This window comes from Schistosoma mansoni, chromosome W (genome assembly GCF_000237925.1).
Source record: "Schistosoma mansoni strain Puerto Rico chromosome W, complete genome".
Lineage (NCBI taxonomy): Eukaryota > Metazoa > Platyhelminthes > Trematoda > Strigeidida > Schistosomatidae > Schistosoma > Schistosoma mansoni.
Window position 1 is genome coordinate 53,054,333 of NC_031502.1, and position 12,022 is coordinate 53,066,354.

The 12,022-nt window shown below is 35.2% G+C and overlaps 1 protein-coding gene across 1 annotated transcript; it reads right to left on the reverse strand.

Moving 5' to 3' along the window:
- Window positions 1-4,850: 4,850 nt before the first annotated feature.
- Window positions 4,851-10,647, reverse strand: Smp_142850 (putative smap1; the record flags this gene model as incomplete). The annotated part of the gene is made up of 7 exons (XM_018790137.1): window positions 10,501-10,647; window positions 10,336-10,469; window positions 10,118-10,300; window positions 7,054-7,170; window positions 6,515-6,724; window positions 6,098-6,404; window positions 4,851-4,912 (listed from the first exon to the last, which is right to left on the reverse strand). Exons 1-7 carry the CDS (start codon window positions 10,619-10,621, stop codon window positions 4,851-4,853), a joined length of 1,134 nt encoding a protein of 377 aa, XP_018655510.1. The 5' UTR covers window positions 10,622-10,647.
- Window positions 10,648-12,022: the final 1,375 nt, after the last annotated feature.

The following is a 12,022-nucleotide window of genomic DNA, read 5'->3' on the forward strand; positions in this document are numbered from 1 at the left end:
GCAGGAACCTAGCGTTAAGAATTTTCGCTAAAAAAACAAAGGTTTCTAACATATGGAGCGAGACAAAGTTAGAGGGGGAATCAGTGACCCTTTGTGATCTTTGTAGTCCGAAAAATGACAAATATTAATAAGTGGAAGGTCGCATATCACGTCACGGATCAAAAGTCAACTACAAACTTTTGAAACTACTAACAATATTGGTAAGCAGAGATGGATAGTGGCTAGCAGTGGAATGAATTTACTAACAATACTGAGAAATTTTATTTGAAGCACATTGAGGTAAAACAAATAGACAATTTAAACTTTGGTGAGAAACATACATATGGCTAAGGAAAATACAAAGCTTTAATAGTATGTATACAACTTAAAAGCCTTTTTTACTACTAACTGAATTTATGTAGTTGACCATTGACGAGGACAGTCAAGCACTACACAGCATTGTCGTTATACTTTGTAATTTGTTGTTGATATACACCAGTGAGGAATAGGAAGAGAGACTTTAAAGATTCACGATAAGAACAATACCTGTATTGTAAAATAAATGAAGTTGGAAATTTGATTACTGGTCTACAGCTATTGTTAAAACCTAAAGGCAATGAGTTCGATCCTTAGTGAACTCACCAGTTTGCGTCGTTGATGAGTTCTGAACAACGACAAAATAGCTTTCTACTGCATTATATTTTTTCATGGCTCTTCAGTTTATGGTGAAAACTATACTGTGTTCAAACATCAAAAAACCATAGACACATTATACGTTACCTGAGATAAATACATTTCTTTATTTGGTGCTATGTTGTTATTTGTTGAGTGAGAAACGAAATTCCCAAACGTTTGATTTGGTAATGTTTGGTTCATATTCATGTTCCATAGCTGAGATAATGTGTTCGTGCATGGATTACTAGGACTGGAGTTTAAGGTATTACTGAAAGCAAACGACTGATTTGGACAAACAACGTTTTGATTCGGTTGTGCTGCAATAGATGAGCATGAGGAGGTATTATTTTCAGGCCAGACAGCGAAATTAGGCGACGGAGGCTTGGAAATTCAAAACGGAAAGAGAAAAACAATTAATCACAATATGAAAAGCCACAAGTCTAATGTGTTACATGGGGAAGTCTCAGGACATGAACAGTATTGTTATAAACGACAGTTGCTTAGTGATTAAAATGGTAGGCATTCAACAATCATCTTGCAAGTTTGAACCATAGATCATCGACCGAGTAGTAGGACACATAATTGGGATTTATTTCTGAATATATGGTTACAAACTTAGTAGCATTATATTAAATTGTTGTTTTTAAAATGAGTTATTATTGTTGTACAAGGCTGAGCGACGTACATAAAATCAATTACGGACATATAGAGTTTAAGGATCAAACGAAGACGTGGCATTAGTTCATGAAGTTACTGACAGAAGATTAGATGTTGGTAGATACAAACTATTCGGTTAGGGTCCTAGAGATTATTATAAGTAATTGTTAGAGATACTGGGTGACAGAGCACAGAATCATTCACAATGATGCAGCTCCATTCACTCTTTATCTCCTTATCAATCTTGGATTTCAGTATTCTTTCACACATACCCTTCCACTCTGTTTTTTCAAGCCATATTCACAAGGTTGAGTTTTCCTTTTATCACTACTACTACCACTAAATTTTTTCAATCTGTTTCGCTATTTTCGTTCGGTCTTGCTAATCTTTCAAGGCAGCTTGAGCCAACGTACATCTGTGCCATGAAATATGCTGATGATACCTATAGGTTTGAAGTTGAACTTTCTCACGAAGTTTACAACAAGCTGATACCGAAAGATAACTTTTACACTTCATTAATTGAAAGTTTGTACAAGATATAAAGCAATTTAAATGAGGAGTTGCCAACTCAATATTTTACAGGTACAGCGCCCTATCAAGAAGAGTATGTCTGTTAAAAATACTGAAGCTCATGAACTTTACTTTTAAATGTCTACTCAATGACTACTCAAAATGTCGAAGGATTAGTGGTAAGTTTGTAGGGCGAACAGTACACTCTACTACACTAGAATACCTAAAACAATATTTGATGTATTTTTCATGTTTGGAGTTTTGAATAAATATAAACTATTTTAAACCTAAGTACCAAGAAAACCAACAACGCAAACAATTATATACGCGGTTACATTTTCAGTTATCCTTAGTATAAAAATATACAAATAGTTCAATTTAAAATTATCAACACTAAACTAAACCATGAATGTACTTGGGAACATAACATAATTACATGAAACGTTAACTGGATCCCTTCAAAAAATTAAAACTATGATGAAAAAGCTTACAATGCATAATTTACTCACAATGAATTGAGATGATCCATTCAAATTATTAGTTCCAGCTGGATTTATGCCCAAACCGTGTGATAAAAACTGGTTGGGAGGAAAATGTGACTCTTTCATTTTTCCATTACCTTAAAAAGACCATAAGAGTTCTCATTTACTCATATTATCATAAGTGGAGAAATCAACAACAAATACATACATGACTTATAGATGCACAAACGAGAAAAAAAGGAGAAATAACCTACCAACCGATTAATTATATTAAGATCAAGAAAATAAGCTAAACATCATAGTCTCCATAGTTACCGAAAATAAACAAAAATGGAATTGGATGCATACTAGTCAACTTTTCATGCTTCGTGAAAAACTTTATTTTTGCATATGATTAAGCCTGTTACATATGAGGAAGAATAGTTTTTTCACCAAAAGTAGCTGAATTACAATTTACGTAGATGCTAGTTTTATTTGGTGAAGACACTGACAAAATGCAGTCTCCTGACCCCTTTGAGCAGTGACCTAAGGATAGTCGGAGTGTTTCTCGCTCTCTAAACTCAAAATGTCACTTTAAGACTGATCTGAGTCAACGCCCGAAGTGACTTTAGGGAGTGAATTAGTTGAATTTATTGACCACTTCACTTATTCTGGGTCTCATCTGCCTTGATGGGTTATGTCTGACGAAATCTCGACATCGATTCAGAAAGCTCGACTAGCGTTTGTTAACTTTCTTCGCTTGTGGGGTGTACGAGATGTCTGTCTGCCAACCAAAAGGAGTGTATACTACACAGTAGTTCACTCTGTTATAATTTATGACTGTGTAACATGGTCCTTGAAAGTAGAACATATACGTATGCTGAAGTCCTTTGGTCACGAGTGTCTTCGAAGTATTGCTCACGTTTCGTGGGACGACTGAGTGAGCCATGTTGCATATGGTACTCGGTTAAGATAGGCAAACTGACCGATAACATCGTAAATCCTCATTAATTGAGGTGGTTAAGACATATGCTGCGTATGCCTAACTACCAACTACGTCGAGATATTTGGTAGTGCAGAACTAGTTTGGAAGAAGACAAGGGGGGACAAAACCAAGACATGGCATTAGTCTACTATAATGTCGTCTTCAAGTCTCATTCGCACATTTCCTTCTATTTACAAATAATAAGTAATACCACTGCCTATAGCAATAATCAATTACTTATAGCTGGGTTTCACATTTGCGTGAGAGTAAATTTTAGAAATTTTCTACTCTGTTACTTCATGTTCGTACAGAAACATATAAATAATTGTTTGTGATTTCTTTACAAGATAAAATAAAAATGTAATAAACAAATTAAGTAATATCATAAGTGGCCACTTTTAATTAAGTAAGAAGCTAGCAATCTTCTACTTATTATAATTGCACCAAGAGTTTTCTTTTACCAGTACAAAGAACTATAAATTTTTGATATTAAACTGTATACCTGATCGCGATTCCTCATACTTTGTACCATGTAGGTCAGTCAGTCATAAGCAACGTAGAAGTTGGAACATATGTGAATTGGTTCAAGTAGTAACACAGCCCATAGAAAGATTCCAGAGTAGCATAAATGGTAACAGCATTACAGGGAATAAGAGGTTGAACATGGAAGATATGATTCCGAAATAAAATATGGAATTGTGGAACAGAAATATATGATCAAGAAACCTAAAATCTAAGGGAAGGCCAAGTGTGAATGATCATATGCTATTACAAATGATTCTAAGCCGCATCACTCAAAGTCTTCAACAATTAGTTAAGACAATCGTGTAGACCTTGACCTGATAGTCTGGATCAATACCACGTAGTAATTTGAAGGAACCACTTGTTTCTTTTTACAAATATTTGCAGGCTTGGGATTAATATTCTCGTAATAAGGAAAAATGAACCACACAACAGTTGTGTTAAAAGTGATTTATAGGATGAACTCTCATTTGAGAAATATAAGTCTTCCAAAATACAATTATTTATGGAGTAGGATAAATTGTGTCTACAATTACGAAAACACAATTTACTTAGTACGTAATAGAGTAAACCATCTATAAAGTAACATATTATTTATCACATAATGAAAAAACTACTAATTTAAAACATTTATAGCTTATAAGCAACCTTTGTAAGAGTAAAACAGTAATATATTAATAGACAAATAGTCAAGAAGGAAAAGCTAAAGTCATTAAGGGAACTAGGATATTCAGTGTATAAAAGTTTAAATGCGAATCGATAAACTGAAAAAGGTGTTTTCTGGGAGAGTGAACACCACCCACATCCTGAGAAGCTTTGTACTATTCAAAATAGTTTAGAATAATGACTAATAACCCTTTGTTTTAGTGTTATATTGTCTTCTAGACACTCTGAGGCCCTTCTAAACCTTCTTTATCTACTACATAACTTCATAGTTGGTGACCCATTATGTACAACCCTGCATAATTAATTACCTTTGTTCATTAAAAGTATAAGCCATATCAACAAAACTATTTTCCCTGCTCAAGACGTCCCAACAAATCTCGTCATCCAATATCTAATTAAAGGAAATAGTTCTCAAACGAACAACATTCATACTTTTCATATAATGACATAATTCCATCTAAAAAATCATGTGAATTTTAAAGTAATAAAACCTGATGTGTCACAAACATTCAGCATCATTAATCAATCAATAATCTCATAACGAACTGAATATCTACCAGAAGATTAATTTAACTCTGAAATTTTTTATCATAATCTCCAAGGTGTTTAGACAAGTGACAATTAGATTTTTGGACTTGAAGTAATAAATTACCAGTAAGCAAAATACATGAATAACTTGGGCCTTATGAATAAAATGAAATAATAGCCGCTTGATCAATCAGATATTTAACCACATGTTTTGACTGTACACTAAACTACTTAATTCCAATGACAAAAGTATGAAAAGAATGGTTTAAACAAATTCATCTTTATTCTACTAAGCCTTTTAAGAGTATACCAAAAACTTTATAACAATGCAAATATATTCTGTCCACAAGTTTCTTAAGAGTAACTATAAGACTGATGCCTAAAATGTTTACAAACTTATCACACCCACTTTTAAATAGATAATTATGAACAGTAATTGATAACTGATCGATTATTAATGAAATGAGACAAACTGAAATTACATGAGCTAGGAGCATATATTCATATAACTTATAAAAAGCGCCTTAAATAACGTAATTATATCTTTTAAGTCAAACAATTATAGAAATATTGGAGGTATACGCACCTAGAAACTTAACATAGTAACAAAATGCAGTAGTGATTAGTGATAACTATTTAAGAGACGGATAAACGATTAACCCTAATTCAAAAGGGAAAATCACTACGACTAAACTACCACAAAAATTTAGAATAAGTGTAACTTAATAACTCATTTGTCATGATACAACACAAGCTTAATCAGATCACACTAAGCTTCACATATAATCTATCTAGAATCGTGCAATCACTTTACTGGATGACACTAAAGACGGAAATTATACCTAGTGAGAATATAGAGATAACATCCATATATTATTGTTTTACCTAACTAAACTAAACAATAATGAAAGGAACTTGGTTAGAAAATGTGATTAAAAGAGTGAAGAATTAATTCCTAAGTAGATATTTTATGAACTAAAAGCACTAAAAATAATGTTAAACAAGGAATATAATAATGAATATGATTGGTAGAAATAGTCCTTATTCAACAGAATCAACTTTTAAATTTGAAAATCGCTTTTGTACATCGATTTGTGCAATAATTAAAACTTACCCGAATTGTTTATATTTTTGTTATGAATAGAGTTATCAAGTGGAGGATTACATACAAAGTATTGATTTCCTGGGAAGTTAGAAGTTGAGAACTGTCCCATAGTTCCGGGATATAATGCGGGACCCAAACTACTTGGCTGTGATGCGCTTTGCTGATACAAAGCCAAGATTGAATCCTTGGTTATCTTTGACGTGGATCCTGAAGATAATTGTCCATCATTAGCTGCATTTGTAGCCCTTTCACCGACCAAGTTAGTGCATCCAAAGTCCAAACCCAGAAGATCAGATGTCAAACTAGATGCAGTATCCTGCATAAAAAATTGTAAACATGCGTAATATGGCGTACAAACAGTGATTATTTATCTAGCTGCATTTTGCTTTTCCTAATAAAACAATGACATTTATACAAAACACTTACTTTAGGTTTTTGTATATGTTTGGTCGTATCTACTAGTGAGCTGACTGGCTGTTGTCCAACAGTTGACTGCTTTTGTTGACTTCCAAAAGTTGCTTGACTAGGACCACCATGATCAAATAGATTATTTTTATTTTCGGGACCAGAAGCATTGTCAAGCCCCAAAAGGTCGAAATCGTTGTTTGTCCTATTAATATTATTTGTTTCAGATGACTTGAAAGGAGAAAAACCATGACAAAAAATAAGGGCAAGTCAGTAAGAATATTAAAGAGACATTTGAACCAATAGGATAAAATAATTAGTATACTCAAGGACTAACACACAGAATAATTATAACAGAGCCAACATTAATGAAAAACAGAATAAGCCTATGAAATGGGTAAAGTTATATTTGCCAGACGCCACGAAAATTAAACAAAACATTTTATCCATAACACAGAACATTTGGTACAACACGAGACCAAAAACATTTACCACACAAAGCAGCTCAGTGAAAGAACTCTTATTTTAGCGGTAGTTCTATAATAAAATAATCAGCTTACTGTTACTGGTAGTTCCTTAGTTGGACGATGCATTATGCCGGTAGAATGTTGTAAATGAGCACCCAAGCTCACAGTAGGCGATTTCTTTTTTTGAGACAATTCAAGACGTTGCAATTCCTAACCGAAAAATCAAAAATGTAACTGATGTAAGCTCACGTTAACAACGGGAAGGAAATTTTATAAGCTCTATATAAAATATATTTATCGACAAAATATCCTGAATACTCCTCTAAATCAGTGAAATTCAAGTAAAGATAAAGGTGTTGTAATGCCCACCCTTTTCATACTAGATATATTCTGAGAATTTTTTATTCTGTCCTCGTAATCGAGATTTTATGGTAATATCTAAAACATCCGTTGAAAAATATATTACATCACCAGACATTCGCTACATAGAATCGTGGAGAGCTTATCCCAATGAGTGTTGATCATGGACGCTATTTCCACTAATCTTAAGTATCTTGATGAGGGTCAATTACATTCCAACAACTCAGTGTGACATCTGAACACTTTAAAAAAAGCATGTTTACACTGCAAGTCTTTTACGATAAAACTACTACACATGGGTATGGACAGTAGTTACTATAAAAACATGAGTATTTGATAAATGTTTTATAAAGGTTGTTCGTAAATAGTGCAGGGGAAAAAAAAGGCAAGTTGGTCTTTTTAGTGGTCCACACAAGAAGGGTAAAAAAATTAGACTAGTGATCTGAGTCCAGTTGGAATCAAGTCTACCTGTTAATATTCAAAAACAATAGGAACTGTTGGCTGATTATGATGTAATTAATATCGTGCAGTACTAGAAAGAACACACATTATGTTTTTATTAACACAGGGTGTAGCTTTTTTAGTCCATTATCCTGATTTCATCTCGTCGTACTAATGTGTTATGACAACTTGGACCAGCCCACATTTGCGCCAACGCTTACGCTAATTATGACTGACTGATAATTTTGGTACAGTACATAAAAACAACAATCAGAACAAAGCAAGATGAGGACACAGGTGTTTTGATCAGGAAAGCTTCGCTGTCGCGTTACTCTCCTACAGAGTATTTACACAGCCACAAATTATTTTGACAAGAGTGGGTTGGTAAGAACATGATACGACAAACTTGGAGAATGTCATTATATTTGTGAATGTGACATCAGCTCAACGAAAAAAGACATTCTGAGACAAAAATATGGTTGTGATGGATCAACACGTACGCTTTTTGGACCAACTTTCGATTGGTGATTGGCATACTAATGCCGACCACAACTGCTCCGACGTGGTGGTTGGGATTATATTTCATGACAACCCCATCGAACCTTATTGGCTGGAACACGTTACTTAAAATCGTACCACGCAGGTTGATTAGAGGGCCCCAAACTTAAGGTCTGAGGATAGATTAGTGTTATCAAATTAACAGTGGGTGAGGAAATAGTTTCCTTCAGATAACTAGAATATGCAGTGGTTGCCATACATTTTCAGTAATCAAAAAGGTTATTATTATTAGAGCTACTTAGGAAACGTCCTTATAGAGCGGCGGCTAAGAAACCGAAAAGTCTTGTTCTCAGACATCTGGTTGTAGTTTGGAACTCCATTTCATCTACCTCAGCTAAGGTACCCCGGTATTACTAGCATTTGTTGACAGATGTCCAAATCCAACCATATGGATTACTTAACGAACCGGACATACAAAAAAATTATGGTCCACACAGGCTTTTATCAGTAAACTAAATGAAAAATCCACTGAACAGTAACTTGCTTTATATTTATTTACGCGAGTAGTGAGTGACATTCTAAACCAAATGGTAAATACAGTAGGATTAAACTATACTGCCGACCTTTGAACGAATCTTAAATGACCTTGAGAAATATTAGCCAATCAGAAGACAGTTAGTATACAGTAAAAATATATTATACAAAACTCAAAAATTAGAGGGGATATTGTTCTTTTACATGACTTAAAAACTTATCAAGGTTAGATATTGGTTCAGAAGTTTTAAAATCATAATGCATCCGATACAGGAACTCATCCATGTGGCTCCATAGTAGTCGACCTCTGGAACCATAATAAGGTCTCAAAAATGCTTTGAGCCTCGACCACATACCTTCAATGTTATTAGTGTGGACCCGAGTTGTAGGGTCTACAAAATGACGCTTGTGTACGACAACCTCATGCGCGTAGCCCAGTCTACTTAGGCACCTGTGGGCTTTTATTATCCAATTGGCAACAAGGATCATAATCTGCCTTAACCTTAATTTCGATCGAGCGAAGAAAGTTCCTGCTCGAGCTGACTTTCTCTTCCAACATGAAGAACATTGAAAGATAACATCATCACGGCAGGTTGCACACTGTACAATGGTCATTTCACTACCACAGTCACAAGTATATGAACTTCTCAATAATTCTTTCTCTTGTAGACGCTCAATTATAACGTCTTCGTTAAAATCCGCTGTAAAACGGTCGTACGTAAGCATTTTGAAACGAAATTAGCGCCGTGACCTTGAAAACCCGCGAAAGCTTCTGATTGGCTCGGCAGTATAGTTTAATCCTACCCTCCTAAGCCTAATCCGAGGCAACCTGTTTAGTAGTTATTGGTAAGGAGTGATATCCTCTAAAAGTGGTAGCAGTGATAGGTGCTTTGATCATTTCGTTTCCTTTCCCACTTCAGTTCATTTGTTTTATATTTTTTTTCTAACTTCATCAGATATACTCTTTTAATTTGGCTTTCATAATTTCTTAAGCTGTTGTAATATGGTGTAATTAATTGGATTGTTACACTTACATCACATCTTATCGAAATTTATATATGCCACTATTTCAAAGTTTTCGTAAAACTAAAAATATTGTGTCGAGCGAACGAACTGCTGAACAATACAAGCTGGGAAACTCTAACAGGTAATCTCTAGCCAATGAGAAAATGCGTTTACAAAAAAATGGGATGAAAAACCAACTAGACATGAACAAGAGTCCCTTAACATCTAAAAGTAAGCAACAGACAATGATACTTTTTTATTGGGGTAGTTTCTGGGACAGAGCAACACTTACAAAAATAGTATGATGATTTGGACCTACTTTCATCAATGATTCTACGTCGGGTTTACTTGGAGTATATTCTTGCGCTATGTACCGTTTCTGTTCGTACTTTGCTCGAATGAACGTCTCTAACGCAGAATCTGTCTGTGGCCTTCTAAAATTATCGGGCAAATTTGCTTCATATACAGCTCGTGCTCTGCTATTACCCATTTCCCTCATAACCTGAAGTGAATGATTACTGTTAAACTTTCCCTTACAGCCAACTGCATAGGAGTCCATGTATCAAGGTTAACTGACTTAACCTTGGATATATGAACACCCAGATTGCGATGTATCCCTGCACATCTTATGCACAGGAAAATGCCAATATTCCAGGAAGCCCAACGTGGCCCTAACTTGTTTAGATATACTATAAGACTAACCTTTTGCGTCACAATCTGCGCAGTACTTATTGTCGTCATCACGAAGTAACTCCTGAATTATGAGCTGGTGTCTTTCATTTTGCAGTTTGGTATTATCCCGTCTATTTGAACTACTTGTCATCACAAGATTGAAAAACCCTCACAATCAATGACCTCGAATTCTCCAACAGTTTTCAATCCTCAAACCTCAAACGTTGATACTAAGCGCTACAGTTTCAGTTTGGTAAGGGCAGGAGACTATATGGCCTGTGTTAGTCCTGGCAATGATCGTCTTTCAGTTGGTCCCATTTTCTTTTGAAAGAGTCAACGGACGGAGTTTCAATCACGTGTTGAGGTAATGATTTCCACTCGTTAATGATTCGATGGGAAAGTCGATAGTCAGCTGAAAAGTAACTTGTCCTTGGCTTGTGAATTTTTTCGGAGTGTCCTCGTAAATCCTCCTTTTTCGAAAACAGAAAGATGAGGGTATTTCAGGTGTAAATTTATCACTAAGTAATTTGATGGCTGTAATCAAGTCACATCCAGTTCTTCGCTATGACAACGGGAATAGGTATAGTTTAGCCAGTTTAGCATCATACTAGAGCTTCGCGATTCCGGTAGTCAGTCTAACTGCTGTTTTCTGAACCTGTTCCAAAAGCTCATAGTCTTTATTTAGGCAGATGCCAGCCGTTTGCATCCAGTATTTAAGTTTACGACGTACGAACACTGTTGATGATGCCACAAGTATTGTAGTTCAACAACACCCTAACGAGCAACACCTATAATTGAATAGTGCCCACAAAGTGAAATCAAATGTCCGAAGCGAGGAGGTTCGAAGATGTATTCGATAGGTTATCAATATATCGAGAGGTGACTGATCTAAACTGGCTAGCGATCTCAGGAGAAGTTGAGCACGGCGTTCCCATTCGTGATCTGGTGCGGATGCATGACCGACCACCTTCAGCTGGGTGAGTCCATTAAAACTAATGTGGTCAGCATCCAACGTAGAACATTTACAAAGCTACCGATTTTGGGGATTTATTTACAGACACACTTTATACAAAGGCGAAAGTGTTTTAGCGTCGCCATTACTAAAGGCCTTACGTATTGACCATAAGTTTCCAGAATCTTCAGTGATTATTACACGGCAGTCTGCAGTAGTTTTTCAGTCATGGCTAACGATGACTCCCAAGTCATTGAATGTCTGGACGACAGGTAGATCAACGTTATTCATCATGTGTGCAACCGTACATTGATGACCAATATGCACCACAATACACTTGGAAGTATTTATCGTCAGCTGCCAGGTTTGAAACCATTCATATAATTTCTTCAGGGCATTTCGAATTTTTAAGCTATCACCCCCACGAAAACTTTCTTGGTTACTTGTAGGTATGATTCTTTTTATTTTCTCTCCAAAATTAAAGGGATAAAACAAACAAGCCAATAACAGTTTGAGTGATCGAAGTGTACATCATCCTCAACTTATGAGCGCATTTCAAAAAAACGACAGTGATGTTTAACTTGTTGTGAAGTAACTTTA